Source organism: Ursus americanus, chromosome 12 (assembly GCF_024610735.1).
Source record: "Ursus americanus isolate L20-20 chromosome 12, mUrsAme1.1.p, whole genome shotgun sequence".
Taxonomy (NCBI): Eukaryota; Metazoa; Chordata; class Mammalia; order Carnivora; family Ursidae; genus Ursus; species Ursus americanus.
Genome location: NC_142138.1, coordinates 57,615,282 through 57,634,988, shown reverse-complemented (window position 1 = coordinate 57,634,988; position 19,707 = coordinate 57,615,282). Strand labels below are relative to the sequence as shown.

At 49.3% G+C, this 19,707-nt stretch overlaps 1 protein-coding gene across 2 annotated transcripts in view; it reads left to right on the top strand.

Moving 5' to 3' along the window:
- Positions 1 to 19,526, top strand: part of SORT1 (sortilin 1) — a 61,914-nt gene extending 42,388 nt beyond the window's left edge. For both annotated transcript variants that reach the window (XM_045801583.2, XM_045801584.2), the window contains exons 10-20: positions 645 to 800; positions 2,404 to 2,510; positions 5,649 to 5,751; positions 6,082 to 6,250; positions 6,812 to 7,002; positions 8,948 to 9,137; positions 12,518 to 12,634; positions 13,212 to 13,320; positions 14,340 to 14,446; positions 14,732 to 14,855; positions 15,026 to 19,526. In XM_045801583.2, the coding sequence (XP_045657539.2) occupies positions 645 to 800; positions 2,404 to 2,510; positions 5,649 to 5,751; positions 6,082 to 6,250; positions 6,812 to 7,002; positions 8,948 to 9,137; positions 12,518 to 12,634; positions 13,212 to 13,320; positions 14,340 to 14,446; positions 14,732 to 14,855; positions 15,026 to 15,040 (1,388 nt within the window). In that variant the 3' untranslated portion in view covers positions 15,041 to 19,526. The remainder of the gene's footprint in view (positions 1 to 644; positions 801 to 2,403; positions 2,511 to 5,648; positions 5,752 to 6,081; positions 6,251 to 6,811; positions 7,003 to 8,947; positions 9,138 to 12,517; positions 12,635 to 13,211; positions 13,321 to 14,339; positions 14,447 to 14,731; positions 14,856 to 15,025) is intronic.
- Positions 19,527 to 19,707: the final 181 nt, after the last annotated feature.

Below are 19,707 nucleotides of genomic sequence, written 5' to 3'. Positions count from 1 at the left end.
GCCCTTCAACAAAGCGATTTCTTATCTGTTGAATCTAATTATTGAGAAGTTGTGGATTATATTTTGTCTATCTTTTGCACTTCACTCTTCTTATGATTTTTACTGTATTTTACAAAGGATCCGTTTGTGCCATAATAGAAATTTAAAAATTGATCCTTCACCAGGGCACGGAGGAGCATGCGACTCTTGATCTTGGGGTTGTGAGTTCAAGCCCCACCCTGGGTATAGAGATTACTTAAATAAATAAAACTTAAAAAAAAAAATGGATCCTTCACCACAGATAGTTTGAGAAGCATTGTTCTGGAATATAAAGATTTAGAGATACGTATGATATGAATCCAAACGCATTGCCTCTGCCACCAGAATATATCTCGGAAGGTCTTTGCTGCAGCATCTGATTAATCCAGCCAACAAACAGCAGCTCCCATGCTCCAGGCACCAAGCTGGGGGCTGGAGTTAAAGGTGGACATGAAAATCACAGTATCCAACATGATTAATTCTCAGGTCTGCATCCACATCATGAAGAGAGACAGTTGGCTAATGTATGCAGTCAGTCAGTCAGTCAGTCATGCGTATGGTTGGACTGTTGTTTTCTCTCTGTTCCCTCCCAAGACCTAGTATTTTTGTTTGTTTGCCTCTTTCAGATACCGGATTTGGCACAATCTTTACCTCAGATGATCGAGGCATCGTCTACTCCAAGTCCTTAGACCGACATCTCTACACCACCACAGGTGGCGAGACAGACTTTACCAATGTGACCTCCCTGCGTGGGGTCTACATAACAAGTGTGCTCTCAGAAGGTGAGTCTGGCCACAGCTGCCCTTCAGCTGAAAATGTTGGGAGTTGAGGTTTTTGGGGGAGAATAATGGTCCTGTCCCCCCAGTAATGTTGCTTGCCTGGCCTACAAGCCTATCCATGTAAATTCTGGCTCTTTATTTTACGTAAGTTATGGTAAGTAGAACTTAGAAAAAAAGCAAGCAACAGCAGGTAAAAAGAGAGACTTTTTGGGTTCTGTGTTGTTTAAAATAAGTGTTAAGTTAAAAAAAAATAAGTTTTCTATATCGGGAGGCTCAGGACTAGGGGAACGAGCCTGAGTTTGAACCGCTGCCTGCTGTTCGCCTTGTAGAGGACGCAACTGAGCCTGCATTTCTCTTGTGTTCTAGTCAGTGGTTCTGCAGAGCTTGCTTCGCTAAGGCCCAGTTTTACCAATAAACAAGTCACCCTAAAGTACAAAAAGGCTCTTAAGGTTTTGTTTAAATATATATTTATTTTTTGGTAGGAGGTGGGGGTCATTTGTTTCTATCTGTAAAGATCTTGCAATGGTCTGCAAGGTCCTAAGCAGTATTGGCCCCCATTTCCTCCCTGACCTCACCTTCTACCCCTCTCCCCTCTGCTTACTATTCTGGTCACTCCAGCCCTCTGCACACACACATGGTTTAGAGATTCGCAGGCCCGGTTCTCTGTTTTCTCAGAGAACTGCAAGGCTAACGCCATGCCCCTTCCCATCCGTGCTCATGTGTTGCTTTCTGACTAGAACCCGCCCTGGGTATCCCGTTGGAAACTTGTCTGCCCCCCCATGGACACACTCAGCCTCTCTTTAGCTGGCAGGTTTTTCCCATAGCACTTACTGTCTCACATAGTATATAATTTACCTATTTACAGCGTCTGGTGTTTGTCTGACCCTGCTAGGATGTATATTTCTCCAAGTTTTTTTCTGTTTCGTTCACTGATAGAGTCCCAGAGGCTTACGACAGTTTTCATAGTAGGCGCGCAATAAATGGTTATTGACTAAAGGAGTTGTCTTTCATTTGCTTTCTTGTTTGATTTTCCTTGGACGTCTCAAAACATATTGTCTCTGAATTTAAACCTGCAATAGTTTATGTCGTTGAAAATAGAACGGGGAAGAGACATGCAGAAAAAAGAAAAAGTGTAAGAGATCAGATACGGGCGGAGTAGCAGAAAGACAAAAACTAGGAATTATTACGCCAGACTTACACACGTGCATTCAGATCACATTCAGATCTTGAGAGTCGCTAACAGAAGCCTGTGCCCTGGCCTTATCTGAGGAAAGAGTGGGGTGCCTTCCCGTTGTAGATTTTACTTCCAAGGCAAGCAAGCAAGGAAGGAGAACAGACATCAGCCTGTTCGTGTTGCCGAGGAGATAAAAGGTGTCTTTCCAAGAGTGGCAGTCTAGATCTCTGCCATCAGCTGGGTCCTGTCGAGGTGGGAAGCCTTCCTCAGATGCCGCAGAGTGCTGCTCGGTTACCCACCAACCCTGAGCCGCTCCGTTGGGTGTCACAAGCTGTGGGACTGCAGACTGCTAATGGTGTCATGTGGTCGCAGGAGAGAGAGATGCAGTGATAAACAGTGTAGCAGACTTCATATCATTCTTTTCCCGTTCAGATAATTCTATCCAGACTATGATCACTTTTGACCAAGGAGGAAGGTGGAAGCACCTGAGGAAGCCTGAAAACAGCGAGTGCGATGCTACAGCAAGAAACAAGAACGAGGTTTGTTTCCCCGAGTGTCCCGTGCGCTTGGAGCAAGGCAGCCGCTCCGTTCTGCTCTGATCGGTGCCAGGCCTTTGAATAACGAACTTTCATGCGTGATCAGGGCCCATAGCTACGAGCGGGAAGTGTGGAAATGAGAGTAATGAAAGGAACTTAGAATGTAGGAAAAGGAACTGCAAAGAAAAGCCAAAAATACTACGGATTATTTGTCTTTTAAAGAAAAGCAAAGCTGAAGGCTGAAGTTTTGTGTTTGCACTGCTGAATGCAGAGTGGAGGTGGGCCTGTGATCAGTTCCGAGTCGGCGCGGCGGCTGACACCCGGCATTCTGCTCGGAGCCGCAGACCGGCCGATCGGGAGCAGGGCCGAGCCGCGCTGGCCGGAAACAGGCCGCCGAACTTGGCCTTCTCTCCCCCTCTGCCTGGGCTCACGCGGCCGGCGGGTGTGGGTGGTGACGCCGCGCCATCGCAGCTCTGAAAGCCACAGCTGACCCCTCTCAGGTGGCTAAGAATAGAGACACAAAGGCACTGCTCCGGGAGGTCCCAGATTCCAGGAGCGATGGGTCTTGACAGGCAAGAAAGAAAGAAAGAGAAGCAGGCTTTGTGTCTGGCTCCTACAGAATTTGAGAGGAGCTTCGGGAAACCCTGGGAGTTTTCTTCAAAAAGCGACAGTGTTGGTGGTTCCCGAGGTCTCCTCCGAATACCTGTGGCTGAAAGGCACTCTGCTGTTGTAGGGGGGATTTTTGTTTTGTTTTAAGACCCTCAGACAGTGTGAGGTAGTGTACCTGTGCCCCCAGCGCGCTCTCCCTTCTCTTGCTCGCAAGTGCTGTGAGCCCCTCTCCCCTCTCCTTTTTGCCCACCCCTTGCCGTGGCCTCGCCCCGCGCCTGCCCTCCTCACCTTAAGCCTGGCCCGTGCAGTGGCCTCTTGCCTGGCCTGGCCACTGTCACCCTCCCAGTACACTCACTCTCCCTGCTCAGTACACCTCAGGGCTCCCCTTGGCCTGTGGAGAAGGTCCACGCCTCTGACCTGGTGAGAAAAGGTCCTCTCCTCCCGTCAGGCTCTCTCCTGCCTGTTCATTGTCATTGTCCATCTTATCACTGGTACTTTCTTTAGTGTAGCCCTCTGCTGCCCCCTGAACACCCGGCAGGCACCCCTGCCGCTGTGGCCTTCTCCACCAGACTCCTGGGGAAATGTGGCCGATTTTCCCACGCCCGAGTCATTAGAATTAGTGGAACTCCTGACCGTCCTCAGTGCCCTCTTCAGTTAGAATTAATCCTTTGGGCGCCTGGGTGGCTCAGTCGGTTAAGCGTCTGCCTTCGGCTCAGGTCATGATCCCAGGGTCCTGGGATCCAGTCCCATATCAGGCTCCCTGCTCAGCGGGGAGCCTGCTTCTCCCTCTCCCCTGCTCGTGCAATCTCTCGCTATTTCTCTTTCTCTCTCTCAAATAAATGAATAAAATATTTTTTAAAAATAGAATTAATCCTTCCTCTTCATTTCACCAGATGTTTGCTTGAACCTCTATTTTACTGCGGTAGAATATATGACATGGCGTCAACATTTTATCCAGCACAGGTCTCTCGTAAAGCATTAACTTTCATTGTGCTTTATAGCTCAACTGGTTTCTTAGGAATCTCTCTCTTGTTTTAAAGATTTATTTATTTTAGAGAGAGAAAGTGTGGGCGTGCACGTGTGGGGGGAGGGGCAGAGGGAGAGACTCTTCAAGCAGACTCCCTGGTGAGTGCGGAGCTCTATGCAGGGCTCCATCCCAGGACCTGAGATCATGACGAGAACTGAAACCAAGAGTCAGACGTTTAACCGACTAAGCTACCCCACGGCCCTTCAGAAATCTCTCTTAAAGGCGGGACTGGGTCTTACTTTGAGTCACCACCACATCTTGTACAGTACCTGAAATATTTCAGGCGTTCATCAAGTTTATTTGTGTAGACTCATGCCGTAAATATTGATCAGAGGCTTCGGTATAATGCAGGAATAAAATAAACTAGGACATTGCACATGAGAAAATAATTGCATAATTTGCTCCCAGATATACGAACGCATTTTGGAATCAAGAATATCCCACTGGGACTATAACTCACCAACAAAAAAAACACCCAAATTAAAAATGGTTAAAGGACTTGAATAGACATTTCCTTAAAGAAAACATACAAATGGCCAAAAAGCACATGAAAAGATGCTTGACATCACTAATTATTAAGAAAATGCAAATCAAAGGCACAGAGAGATCACCCCCCCCCACTAGAATGGCTACTATCAAAAACAAAACAAAACAAAATAACGTGTTGCTAGGGATGTGGAGCAATTAGAACCCTTGTGCACTGCCGGAGGGTTTGAAAAATAATGCAGTCACTATGGAAAACAGTATGGTGGGTCCTCAAAAAATAAAACGTAGGACTACCATAGGATCCCGCAGTCCTTCTTCTGGGTGTATATCCAAAAGACCTGAAAGCAGGGTCTTGAAGAGCTCTTTGTATGCCCATGTGCATAGCAGCTTTACTCACAAGAGCCAAAAGGTGGAAGCAACCCAAGTGTCCATTGACAGATCAATGGATAATCCAAATGTGATAGACACATGCAACGGAATAATATTCTGCCTTAAAAAGGCGGGAAATTCTGACACTCACTACAACATGGATGAACCTCAAGGACATAAGACTAAGTGAAATAAGCCAGTCGTGAAAAGACAAATATGGTTCCACTTCTGTAAGTTACCTGGAATAGTCAAATTCATAGAAACAGAAAGTGGAATGGTGGTTCCCATTCTGGAAGGTCTGGAGGTCTGGGAGGACGGGGTCTAGAAGGGACTGGGAAGAGGGGAAAGGGGAGTTATTGGTGAATGGGTGTAGAGTTTTAGTTTTGCAAGATGAAAAAGCTCTGGAGATGGATGGTGGTGATGGTGGCACAACGTTGTAAATGTACTTCACCCTACTGAACCGTGTGTACACTTAAACACGCATGGTTAAGACGGTAAATTTTATGGTATGTGCCATTTATCCACAGGTTTTTTTTAAAGAGTATCCCACTGAAGCCTGGGTTAAGTTCAAAGATTCCTTAGAAGGCTCTGTGAGATGAGTAAAAAATTACACCTTTGGTTTTAATCTAAGCTTTGGTTTCTTTTCACAGTGCAGCCTTCATATTCACGCTTCCTACAGCATCTCCCAGAAGCTAAATGTTCCGATGGCCCCACTCTCAGAGCCTAAGGCCGTCGGCATAGTCATCGCCCACGGTAAGCAGCCTCCCCGCCCCCCATCTCCCCGGGAACCATCAGCTGAGCACACTGAGACTCGTCCAGCCTTGAATCCTGTAAGAAAACCACCATACAGGACTTTTACCATCCTTCGTAGAATTTCTTACATGATAATGATACTTCGGGTTTTCCCTAGAGAGAGAGACGTGACATCTCCCTTTCCCAAATTTTGTGGTCTTTTTTTTTTCTATCACAAGAGGCATAATGGGAAATAACCAGAGTAAATTCATCGAAAATTATTCTCTCGGCAGTAAATCCTCCGTGTTTCGTTGCTGATTTTTGCTGACAAGATGGTGGATTGTGTTGTAGGGAGTGTAGGGGATGCCATCTCAGTGATGATCCCGGATGTGTACATCTCAGATGATGGGGGTTACTCCTGGACGAAGATGCTGGAAGGACCCCACTATTACACCATCCTGGATTCCGGAGGCATCATTGTGGCCATTGAGCACAGCAGCCACCCTATCAATGTGATTAAGTATGCATGAGCTCCGTTCCACCCACACTGTCTGCGGGGAGGGCAACTGCGGGATGCTTTTCTGTTGTGGGGCGGATTGGGGGCATGGGGGCTGGTGACAGACCCTGATTCAAATGTGTGCAATCTATAGAACTGTAGGGAACATTCTGGAAGGGATTGCAACCCACATTCAATGGCTTTGCTTTTTCTTCTGACTTCCTCTAGCTAACTCTTTTCGTCACTTTTTAAAAATATTCTTCTTTCTCTCCACAAGAATCTTACAGAAGCATTTAAACACTTTGGATGAAAGATGACTCCTTAAGTATAAATTATACAAAATAATTTGTTTATTTAGAAGCCCATTCTTTCCTGTGAAAGAAATTTTATAAAGGCATTTTCTTCTGTACTCTTTGAATGAATCCCTTAACTGGAGGCATTAAAAATTAATATAATCATCAGTTAATAAGCTATCATCTAAATACGAGGGTTTTCTCTGGTTCGGGATCAAACAGCGAGAGTGGTTTCCTGGTACTCCCATCGTGTTGATCCTCTGTCACAATTGTTCTCTAATGGTGGTTTCAGGTTCTCCACAGACGAAGGTCAGTGCTGGCAAACCTACATGTTCACCAGGGAGCCCATCTACTTTACCGGCCTCGCTTCAGAACCTGGAGCTCGGTCCATGAATATCAGCATTTGGGGTTTCACAGAATCGTTCCTGACTCGCCAGTGGGTCTCCTACACCATTGACTTTAAAGATGTCCTTGAAAGGAACTGTGAGTACCTCCTTTGACATTTTCTACTGGAAACTTATAAGCCCGTTTTCCTAAATAACCAATTCAATTTCATTTCTTTTAGCTGGAATAAGAAAATGCATAGGAAAGAGGGTTGAAGAATGTTCTACGTGGGTAATCAGGCAATAGGATGGTATCAGAAACGCAGCTTCCCTCTTTGGACTAGCACTGTCCAAGAGAAATAAAATGAGGACCACATGTGTGATTCAAGTTGTTCTATCAGCTGTGTTGTAGGGGTAAAAGAGGTGAAATCTAGTTTAATAATAATATAATCATCTTAACCTGTCCAAAATATTATCATTTCAACATGTAAGCAATACTAAGAGTTATCAATGAAATGTTTTGTATTTTATATTTCTCTTCTAAGGCTTCAAAATCCAGTGTATATTTGACACTTCCCTTATAGTAAATCTCAATTCAGACCAGCCGTAAGTGGGTAAGGCTCTCACATAGGAGAGGGTAGCTTCACGCGGTTGGAGCTCAGTAACGTTTTATGGGATAACTTTCTGCTTGGACGGATAGTGCATGCTTGCGTTTATCTAAAATTATTTCATGACATTTGGGGGTTTTCACCCTTGATTGCGGCAGAACTGTAAAGAGAAAGCTTTAGAGGAAAGTGTGTTGCAAAGAGCATCTGACTGTGTCCCTTATCAAAATGTTGAAGTGGAAAAAAAAAACCACACATTGAAGTGAGAAAGTTTTCACGTAGAGAGTTTTGGCTTGAATGTCAGTCACAGGTGAGGCCCTAGAATGTGGATGGGGTGAGCACGGAGCCCACACTGACCATTTCAGAATTCCGTGGCTTCACGCTGGAAGGCATGTTAAAGGCACAGAAAATGGCTTCAGAAAAGGAGGTAAAAAGAATCCCAAGCGAACCCAGGCCCCAGTACCAAAGATGCTGACATTGTACTGAAAAATGTGGAGGATAAAAGAGAAAACTGGAGAAAAGGCCCCCGCCCAGCGAGCTGCAGTTTCTCGCTAGTGTGTTATGATAAAAGACTTGAGGTTTCAAGTCCCTGTGGTTGAATTTTTGTCCTGTTATTCAACTGTATGGTGGGTCCATTTCCTCAGAATGTTAGTTCAGTGACTCCTGGAGGAAGCAGACACTCTGTTTGGACCTTACTTTTCTACAAGGTGTTTAAATGTGATTTAATACCCGAGAGTCATTATCCAGATTCATTAACTAGGCTGTAAAGGAGCTGGCTTATGAGTTTTCCCCTCATAAGGCAGGTCCGTGGTTATCCCTGAAGTTTAACGCCTTTCAAAGATTTAGTGAGCACCTGCTTCTTTACAGGCTCTGTGCTGGTCTTCGTATCCCAAAGGATAAAAACCTAATCCACAGTCTTTAGGCCATGGCCTTTGAGTTGTTTGTCCAGGAGTGGGTGGTACGACTTACGAAGCCAGGTGGACTGTCATCAACAGTCCAGTTGAAAGGCAGTCGACTAGAGTAGTAAAAAGTCTAGAAAGAGATGGTCTTCCCTTCTGTTTGAGGCAAGCTGACCCATGGTGAAACTGAACCCATGCTTTTGGCTGACGGATATCTTGTCCTAAAAGGAAACAGCTGGTTGCCCACCTGTGGCAGCTCCTGCTGCCCAAGAGCACAGGCGCACAAGACGGGGACAGCAGCCTCGCCGCTGGAAAGGAAGCTTAGAGGTGCTCCATCCGGCTGCCCGCTTTGAAACAAATGAGGTTTTTCCTAATACTCAAATGGGCGGTGAGACATGGAGAATCTTCCTCTGGCATGAGGAGATGCCAGCCGTTGGTAGGCTCTGCGTCCTGCAACTTCTGTCTGCAGTTCCAGAACGAGGCAGTAGCATGAGTCAGACACCCCCAGTTCCCGTCCTTGCTCTGCTGTCCTCCTGGCAGCCACCTCGCGTGCGTGGGTGTGGGGCCAGGTGGTGCCCTGAACAGCCTGTCTTCTGTTTAGGTGAGGAGAAGGACTATACCGTATGGCTGGCCCACTCCGCGGACCCTGGAGATTATGGAGACGGCTGCATCTTGGGCTACAAGGAACAGTACCTGCGGCTTCGCAAGTCGTCCGTCTGCCAGAACGGTCGGGACTACGTTGTGACTAAGCAGCCGTCCGTCTGTCCCTGCTCCCTGGAGGACTTCCTCTGGTATCGGCATCCCTCAGATCCCTGTTAGCCCCTTGCTGTGCGGGAGGAGGTGAAAGGCAGTTGTCTTCTAGGCCTGAAAAGGATTGAAATCCTCCCTTCCCTGGGGGCGAGCTGCTCCTTCTTACTGAGGAGACGGAGGCACAGAGAAGGGATCCAGAGTGACTGGTGATCAGACAGGTTGAGCTGTCACGCCGGACGGTTGTTGCACAGGGCCGGCGACAATCCCCAGGAATCCTGGTCCGACAGCAAGGGACAGAGGTGTGTAAGGAGGAGGAGAACTCAGAAACCCAGAGAGGAGACGAGAGGGCAGAACCCAGCCGGAAAGGCAGTGCAGGAGCTGGGAGGAGGTGGGACTTCCGTGTGCTCACTGAGCACTGACAGCCCGAGGTCAGCAGGTAGGGCACCAGGTTTTGGATTGTCTGCCAGACTGAGGGCAGAGAGTGTGGGTCTGTTCCGAGACAGGAGGGGACGTCAGGGTACTGATGGTCCAGATGTCCCATCAAGGCCCAGAGGCCATCAAGGTGATCTCCCTTGAGTTCAGGACCATCCGGGCTGCAGGGTCAGTAGCATGGCCGGCATGGAGTTAGTTGGTTATCTAAGGGCAAGGCAGTCCCTGGGTCGCCAAGCAGGGTACTACTTCCTGTCACAGCCAGTAATCTTATGGAACTCGTTTCCTGCAAAATGTACTGGCAGGAAATAGAGGTGAATCCTAGAGGATCTGGGAAAGAGTGCAGACAGGACAGCAGTTGTGTTCCTCTACATCCCATTCCCTAGAACTGCAGGTGACAGAGAATACGGGACTGACCCCAGTCTGACCAGTGTGCCCCCTACCCCACCTTGTAGCTCACATCTGCAGGTCGAATGGGCCAGGGGTGCCCCTTCTGTGTTTCCACAGGGAACAGGATCCCTCCGATGGCTGTGGTGTCGCTGTAGGGCTAGAGCTTGTACACTGTGACCCTCTAGCGGGCTGTCTTCATCCGAGACAGCGCGCACACTGGGTCTTAACCACACGGCCTTCTCCTGCTTTCCAGACCTGCTGTGCTTCGTCAGAGCTCCGCGCCGTTGTACACGCGGCCTCCTCCGCCCAGGAAGGCTTCCCACATTCCCTGCTTGACCCCCAGGCTTGCGGGATTCCCGCTCGGCCTTTAGCACTTAGCTCACTTCTCACCTCCGTAAAGCCTTCCCCAGCTTCCCCTCATGGGGGCTCCTGCAGGAGGCCTGTTGCCATGTCTTGGTTACCGTGGATAGGTCTGGTTCCGCGGGTAAACTCTCGACTCCTTGAGGGCAGATTATATCTGATCACTATGTAATAGTCACGATAGCTCCTGACATTCACCGAGCACTAACTCTGTACCAGGCACCGTCCGAGCCATTTACATTTAGCCCCAGCAGCTCTGAGACGGACTGCTGCCATTTCCATCTCACCAAGGGAGAAAGGAAGGTTCAGAGAGGTCGTCACTACCTTGCCCGCCGCGGCTCAGCTCCAGAGCCTACACGCTGTACCGCCCGTGCTGGAGAAGTGTGTACTTTGTGGCCAGGAGGGGCACTTGCCCTGACATGTGGGACTGCATGCCTAAAATTGTCGCCGGAATTTCCCCCCGTTGGAGGGGTGGTGTCTTCGGCATCTTCTGTTCTTCTTACCCTGCTCCCTAAATATTTGTCACGACACCTGGAAGTACAAGCATCAGCGTAGTCCCCAGACATTTGTTGCATGCCTGCTGTGCGCAGGGACAGTGGAAGGTTTGCTCTTGACGCTCCTGGTCAGATACACAGAATTATGCAGTGCGACAGTGCCCTGGGGATTTAGAGAAGGGAAAGGCCGTTCCATCGAGAGCCGAAAGGAGGCGGCTCAAAGAAGGCTTTGTTGAGGAGGTAGCGTTTGAGCTGAGCCCTGACAGGCACGAGGACCTGACCTTGCACATCTGGGCAGAAACAAGTCGTTAAAGCCAGTGCCCCGGTGCGAGCCCAGATACCCACCAGCGTGCTCAGGAAGGCTGTGCTGGGAGATAGGCCGTGAGGGGAAGTCGCAGTGGTCACGATAAAGAAGCAAGTAGGGTGCAGACGGGGCAGGACCAGGCTGAACGTTCGGCTGAGATAATGGAAGGAAGGTAGTGGCGTGGACAAACACAGGGAAGTGATGGGCGAGGCCGGCTTGGAAGAGAACACGTGATGTGTTTTGACCGCTTTATTTATTGGCGGTTCTGCCGGCAGACTTAGGTGGTGACGTCCAACAGGTACTTGGAAATACAGGATCACAGCTTACAAGGGTGAAACCTGGAAGTTTTCGCTGCAACAAATGGTTAAAGCTCATGCAGGGAGAGCAGCTACAGGGTAAGAGAGTGAACTGCAGACCGCAGGCAAGGGTCTGCGTGTCCAGGCTAGGAGGACGGAGGCGCAAAGCGAGCAGAGAGAAGCAGGGAGCACAGCTTCGCAGGGGCGGGGGCAGGCGCCACAGCACAGGCCGGCCCAGAGAGCGCTCCCCGAGGCTGCGGGACTAGTGCATCCCGGGGGCCTCAGACATTTGCCTCCAACGTGGTGAGGGGGTTGAAGCCAAAATGCGCGGAATAAAAAGTAAGCGAGTATAACAGAACAAGTACAAAATATACGACATATTCTTTTAAGAAGTTTGGCTGGTAAAGAAGAGGGAGAAGGAGGAGGATGTGCGCAGGCTAAGGAGAAGCCCCCAGGTGAGTGGGCCTGGCGGTCCCTCCACAGGGTCAGCCAAGCAAGGTCCCAGGGCAGCAGGAAGGATGGGCCAAGGATGCTGACATAGGGGTCAGCCTTGGAGAGGAGGCAGGGTGTTACTTCTTGGGGGAAACAGAGAAAGGAGAGCCGATGGGAAGCACGTGGAGAGGTGGGGTAGGCTGGAGGGCAGGACAGGGCATTCACGTTGGAGACAGGGATCCTCCAAGAAGCTAGGAGGGATAGAAATGGGGCAGGCAGGGAAGATTTGACATGCACCTAGGGTACGCCGCCAGAGAACATAAGGACGAGTGATTTGGAGGTGAATGAAAAGGGACTAAGCATCGTGGTGTTAGATCTGTCGCTGGTGTCACTGTTCCTCAGTGTCTTAGTTCTGGAGCGAGTCCCCACCCTGCTGCCGTCAGTCCCTTCCTGGGGCTGCCGCTGTCTGTGCAGGGCTCCTAGCTCCTGAGTCCCGAGTCCCCCGGGCCTGCTCCGTAAGCCACTGGTGCCCCAGTTAAGTCTTCTCCAAGTCTGTCCTCCTAAGTGGGCCTTCCTTACAGACGACACTGGGCTGCTTCCGTGCGACCAAAGACTAGAATATTAATCTGCCACTGCTCCACCTGAAACCTTCATTACTAGTCACCTCACTGTCTTTCCGCAACTCTGAAGGATACTTTATTTCCTGACTCTTACAGTGATTTTGGCTACTTCCGTCCAGAGAATGACTCCAAATGTGTGGAACAGCCAGAACTAAAGGGCCACGATCTGGAGTTTTGTCTGTACGGCAGAGAGGAGCACCTGACAACAAATGGGTGAGGCGGCTCTCCTCCTGAATCGTGACGGCGCGTCCTCCCCGTGCGGAGTGAGCCCCACGCACAGCGCCGCACACCTCCGTGCAAGCAGTGTTCTGGCGCATGCCAGCAAAATACTGTCTAACAGAACTTTCTGTAGCGCTCTGCCGTGTCTGATATGGCCGCCGCTAACCCTGTGTAGCAACCGAGGGACTGAACTCACTTTACTTAGTTTCAGTGCACGTAGCCACTGTATTCAGCAGTGCTGCTCTGGAGGGGACACAGTACCTCCCCCCATACACTGTCCCCCCTCCCATTTTTGTGCCACGTGTCAGTGTGCTTTCCTTGGGTCACAGTTCTTTGGCCCCATCTCTTCAGGCACAAAGGTGGGCGTGTCTCCTCAGCACGGCCAGGGATGCGTGGTCTGTTCAAGGCCTGAAACGACACAAAACATCCCCAAAACATTCCTGAGGCTCTCCCCTCAGGCCTGAAAGGTGGCGGACGTTTGAGAAGCTTTTCTGCAGCTTTTCAAGGAACGAGGCAAGAACCCAGGAATGCATCCTAATGGTCTGATAACAAATTGTCTCTGCCTCTTCAGGTACCGAAAAATTCCGGGAGACAGATGCCAGGGTGGTGTGAATCCAGTCCGAGAAGTAAAAGACTTGAAAAAGAAATGCACAAGCAACTTTTTGAGTCCCGAAAAGCAGGTATGTTAAAGTAGATCTGGTTTAGGTGCCAGTGGGGTTTCGGGTTCTGCCAGAACAAGCGACAGCATTAAGAACTGTATTCCTGAGCACGGAGTGGCCAGACTACTTCCGGCAGGCTTCGCTGTGCACAGGAAGCCATTAGGTGGAGGATGGGTCACACACAGATGATAAACTCACCTAGTAAAAACTTTTTTGTTGGAGGAACAAGGTAGAATTCCATAAAATTGTCCCGAGTCTTGGAAGCATCGAGTTGAGGACATTTCTGAGGCTGAGAGTCACTTAGGGAAAAGACTTGAAGTCGGGCCATAAAGGGCGGGAAGAGAGGAGTCCTGGGCCATCGTTTAGGTGGGCTCTGTGCTGAGTCACGCCGAGTGCGTTCAGACTGGACAACTGAACTGCGGTAGTAATGGGCTTTTGATGTCGGAGCAAGTTACGGGGCTGCTGACAGCTCTGTAGACTGAACGGTCTGGCGGGGATGTGGGAAATGGTAAAGAGGAAACCTCTGAGTAAAGAAGCACTGGACCAGCAGTGTGATGGGGGCAGTCAGCTGGGGGCCCCAGTTTCCTAATCCATAAAATGAGAGGTGGACAATCCACGATCCCCCCCACCCCCGGCCTTCTAAGGGATGAGGGCCCGACACGGGTGGGATCAGGAAGGTAGTGGGAGAAGACTGTGTGGGTGTGTGTCCTTGTCAGCGGCAAGTTCCTTCCTCTCTGCACCCCAACCCTGCACTCCTCAGAGTGTGTGTGTGTGTGTGTGTGTGTGTGTGTGTGTGTGTGTATGTGTGTGCGCACGATTGCACAAGACTCCTGCCCCCAGGGACACAATGTTCCCAGAATCTTCAGGGCAGCCGAATTCTGGTTACCCTTTGCCAGCGGAGATGCGCTCCTGGTAGCTGGGAAAGCACGAAGGGCCTAGAGACTGTAGATCGTTCCCAGAGAAACCAGGGGAAGGAGCGGCCTCTTCGAGTTTGGTCCTAGCACGTGCACACCTGAAATTGTTTGTTTTAATTTGTCTAGAACTCCAAGTCAAATTCTGTTCCAATCATCCTGGCCACCGTGGGATTGATGCTGGTCACCGTCGTAGCAGGGGTGCTCATTGTGAAGAAATACGTCTGCGGGGGCAGGTAAGGAGCATGGAAGTCGGTCAGAGGTACTGAATTCAAGCCCCAGAGTCAGCCAAGGCGTGCAGTTGAGCTGGCCCTTAGAGAAAACCGGCTGGTTGAAGTGATGTTCCCGAAGCATCGGGCCCAGATCGTCTCAGAGTTTATATTTGCCACATGCCAACTGTGGGCTGTGCTTCCCGTGTGTGTGACTCAGGCTGTGAGCGTATAAAACTCAGAAAATCCACAGTCCCGTCAGAGACGCACCCCTGCTCGCCGCGTGAGGCTCACGGAGGTCTCCACCCCCAGGTTCCTGGTGCATCGGTACTCCGTGCTGCAGCAGCACGCCGAGGCCAACGGTGTGGATGGTGTGGACGCCCTGGACACGGCCCCCCACACTCATAAGAGTGGTTATCACGACGACTCAGATGAGGTGAGACCATTTCTTCTTGAGGGGTGGTCCAGAAGTCCAAGAAAAGAGTGTTTCCTTTCCTGTTCATAATCAAGATCCGAATGAGGCGAAGGAGGGTGTAACTAGGTCATAACTTTCAAAATAGGAATTTTTTAGTGTGTGAATAATATAGTCTCTGTTTCTCTTCTCAGGACCTCCTGGAATAGCTCCTCAGAGGAGCTGGGACCGAGCACAGATGATGGGACCGCAGTACCTCTCACACTCCCTGGGGCACCGACTTGGGGGAATAGATTTCCCGTTGCGAGGGCCCCAGCTCTGTTTCTGCTGCTTCCACCAAAGCCAAAAGGACCTGCGCTAAAGAAATGCAGGGGGTTGGGGACCCTAAACAGTCTCACGATTGGCTCTGGAAAGGGGGGGGAAACTAAATTCTTAAACTTTTTATTTCAAGTTCTGTCTTTTTGCAAAGTATGGGTTCTTTTGGTTTTGGTTTTGTTTAGTAAGGGAAACGAAATGGGATCAGAAGGGAACGTTTCACTAACCCCCCTCTTGCATGTTTTGCATGGCGCCTGCCCCAGGGCACCTGCCAACCCCAGCATCAACTCTCACAAAGGACCCGGTGCTGTCCCCGGGCTCTGCTGGCCACACAAAGCAGCTGCCGAGAGGGCCTCGGGGGCCGCAAGGACTGGCACAGCCTGGTGGCCTTTCCCCGGTCTGGGACAGCCCTGCCCCAAGAACACTGCACACCAGCTCCTCACACACACACCCCGCCTTTGCTTGCTTGCTTTTTCGGGGACCATAGGCCACAGTGGTGTCTCTTCCCCCCGTTTAATTAGGCAATACCCTCGTTAATTGCCCTTTGGCAACTGACTTAACCTTGTGCTTCCAAGACACTAAATCAGGAAAACTTAAAGGGCAATATTTTTAACTTGGGGCAGGAAGAAGGGAGCAGCAGGGAATTGACTAGATTTAGCACCTATTAAAGGACAAATTCTTGCTTCTTCCAAGATCTTTCCAGCCATGGTTCGTATTTGTGCCAGTGGACTTGCTCAAGGACAGGCTTAGGGCTTGCCCTGGATGTCTGCCCAGGCCGAGTGGTCTCTCTGCTGGAGTCGAGGGAGGGTGCCCGGGGTGGCCCCTGAGGACTGAACATCACAGTCTCCCATGTCCTCTGCCACCTGTGGGCGAGGTGGGGAACCCTTAGGACAGCTGCTCATTTGCTTCCTCTCGGACTGCTGATGTACCTGGAGCCAGGACTAGGCATGTTTTCAGATTATAGGCTATTTTTTAAAAATCGGGATTTTATTACCAGGCTCTCCTCCTCACCCATTTTCCCCAGCTTTGCCAAGTAATTTGTTGGCATGAAACTTTTGGCGGAACCAACTGAAAACACACGTCCAGTGTGGGTGATGTTTTACGTGATGCGTTAAGTTTGTATTTTAAATTTAAGGAAGTTTTCCACTGGACATTTTTTCAAATCAAGTTAGCAGTAGAATGCGGTGAGGTGGATTTTTGGGTGGCCACACAGTAATGGAAAGCTGCAGTAATTCGTTTTAATACAGCTTGAATATTGCTATCCAGGAATATAGTATACTACATTTTTGGTCTTAGTGTCCCTACTGTGCTGGCCACAGTTTCTCCCAGTAATTATAATTGGGACATTCTTTGGTAACTGCCATTTTGCTGCTAGTTCATTTTATGTTGATCAAGTCACGAAAAAGTAAACGTGCCAAATCAACTTTTGTCAGAATGCGTGAGCAGATGGCCGCGTTCTCTCCTCTCCAGAACGGATTAACAGCAGCAGGGAAAGTGGGAGAGGGGGTGGATGGAGAAGGTTAGAGACTTAGACGCTGCAGCAGAGCTAAATGAGTCAGGGAGCCTCAGTTGAGAAGTAAACCTAGGGCAGTTTTTGTGAAGAGAATTCGTATTTGAGACAGAGAGCACTGGTCTTTTAGGGAAAGCTCATTCATTTTGCATAGTTTTTAAATAATAATAAAAAAAATTCCAAAGGCAGACCAGCTCACAAATGATAAAGCGTCAGTCTTTGTCCCGGACACCCTCACCTCCTGCCCAGAGTGACTGTGATGGCCAGAAAAGACCCACTTCTGCGCACTTCTCCCGGCAGCATATACCACCTGGGTAGATGTGCCCGTGCGTGGTAGTTCTCTGATTTGTTGAGGACGTAAGACAGTTCATCTTCTTCTCCAATAAGGTTAGAGCTCTGTGCGTCTAAGGGTATCTGGGATTTCCGTAGAGCCTGGCAGTTTTCAGAGCACTTTCACTTGGCAATAAGTCATTGGAAACTCACAACATTCTCAAGGAGACTTTCTCTTTGAAGGCAGGGGTTGGCCATCCCTATTTTTCAGGAGACGGAGCTGAGGTACAAAAAGTGAGTAGACTGTCCAGGGTCCCTGTGTGTGTCATGAGCCAAGCTGGTCGGTTGTGTTCAGAGCTTTTGAACGTTTTCGCGCACGCGGGCGCTGTGTGCCTGGAGCGGATAGGGCTCCCAGCGAACGGATGCCTCGCTGTTCTTCAGGCGAGGGACAGTGGCATCGCTGTCGGGCCGTATGTAGTGCCTCTTCGCCACCGTGGTAAACAGAAAATTTTATTCTCCTGTTTTTCATGGCTGAAAAACAAAAATATTAATGGTGATTTTGAAAATGTGTTTAGAAACTGCCCCTCACCTAGTTGCGGGAGTGCGTCCTCCCGTGATGAGCCACCCCTCTCCCTTCTCCTTGTTTTCTCGTCCTTGGCTCGCTGGCGGGCTGGCTCGGTTGTTTGGAGGACTGCTGACAAGCCTGGCTCACCCAACAAACGTATGCCCTCAGCCAGAAAGTATAACAGCCTAAATCCATGATAGCTTTGAAGAGAACATGATTTCTAATTTGTCCTACTGACGTTAGGTTAGGAGCACGATCTTTGAAAGTAAAGTGTAGCTTATCGTTGCATAAAATCCCAGGCTTGATGGTAGCAGAAGAGATGATTTCTGGAGGTTTCAGTGATAGGATTGAGCGTTGTCAGATAGGTTGGACATATCAGACTAGCTTCAGTGGTCTGAGTTTTTAAATCCAGGTAGAGAACTTAACCATCCCTCACCTGCGACAGGCGTCTTGGACCTAAGGGGGCTTTTGGTTTTTAGTGACTCTAGAGGTCAAGGGTACATGCACCTGGGCTGGTGTTTGAATGGGGGCACCACTTAGGAGAAGAAAAATGTCTGGAGGGTTCTGGTAGTTCTAAGCGGGGCTCAGGAGATTCACTAGATTAGCTCTCAGTGAAATTTAGAATTTGCCATCTGCCTCTGAGTAGGCTTTCCAGTGTGTACCTCTCTAATTCCTCGGTTTGCCTCTGGGCCTCTCCATGTCCAAGCTGGCCTTTCAGCCGTGACACATTAGTAGCAGACTGGCCACCTCCAGTCCCTGTGCTGGCTCTCTAAGCCGCAGCTGGTTCTCCCACGGCCTTGGTCACGGGACCAGGATAGAGAAAGGAGTGCAGGGCCGTCCACACCCATGCCAGGCGGCGGGGCTGGCCAGAGTTTCGGTCAGTTCTCTATGTTCTGGGCCAGTCCTCCAAGTAGAGAGGCCCTCTTTCCCTTCAGGAGAGCCCTAAAGAACCCTGCCTCTCTATTCGGTGGTTTGGGGTGCTTCCTGCTCGTTGTTGGTACATCCTCCTCGCCCCAGAAAGCCTGGATACTTGGAACTGCTAAAATCAGAGATTCAGCTTTTCAACTTTGCTACTACCTGGCCTCAAGCAGGGAGAGAAACATGGACTTCAGTGTCCTTTGAACAAAACCAAAGTGTAAGATGCGCCGCGTGACAGAGTGCTAGGGAGGGCCAGACCTTCAGCGCCGGCCTATGGCAGGTGCCGGATGTTCTGTTTCATCTGCCACCCGTGTGCCCAGCAGCTCTGGGAGCACCGTCCTGCCCGAGCAGAGCCGGGCCTGCCCTCATGGAGGCTCACTGACACAGCGGGAGCATGTTGATTCCGTGGTTATGTTGCATTATAACAATAAGAGTCAGAACATTAATTTGAAACTGTCTTCAACAACTTGCTGTACGCATTTTTCACACCAGTACATTCTTAAGCATCCTTGTTTATACAGAATAACATAAACTAATCTGTACCTTTATATATATATATGTACATATATACATGTATAAACTGTATAGTGTACATGTTAATGATTTATTGATATGTCCCAGATCTTTCATGCAGTTCTCATCCTCCGCATGCCCTCAGTTTGTGGTCGGGTGACTTGAATGTTCCCCGATAATCCTGCCCACCTCCCGTGTTTGGACATCTGGGGAAGGAGGGTTTTGGTCGTACCCTCCTTATCCTCATGCACAGAAATGCTCAGGGTCCCCATGTGCCTGTTGTTCAACCCTCTCTTGTCTCTTGTTCCCTTTCTGAGCATGTGGTCCCTCCCTGTCCTGTAACTTCTCTGCCCCCTCCCCCAGCTGTGGGACAGCTGCCTTCCTACTAAAGTGTAAAGCAGTATTAACATCATTACTGCATGTGCGCTTAAAACCCAAGTCTTCTGTTCCCTTGGGACAGAAAATTGCATGTGGGGTGGGATAATTTTCAGTGACCCATGTCAGTTACACAACAAAGCCAGACCCCATAGCAAAATTCCACAAAATGGAAATCAGACTTAAATTTCTTTATTAGCATTGTGTAAATAAATCTGGATGTGTTTAACTTTGTACTGGTAATTTTCTGTATATTTGCAATATTTGGGTTAGAAATAAAACAGACTGGACTTTGTTACCTGACCTATCGAAATGACTAAGCTACAGTTTGTTACCATGACAGATTTCCCAGTTTTCTAGCTTCAGAAATCAAACTCCAGCAATGAGAGAATAAGCCAGGTAAAGAGCCG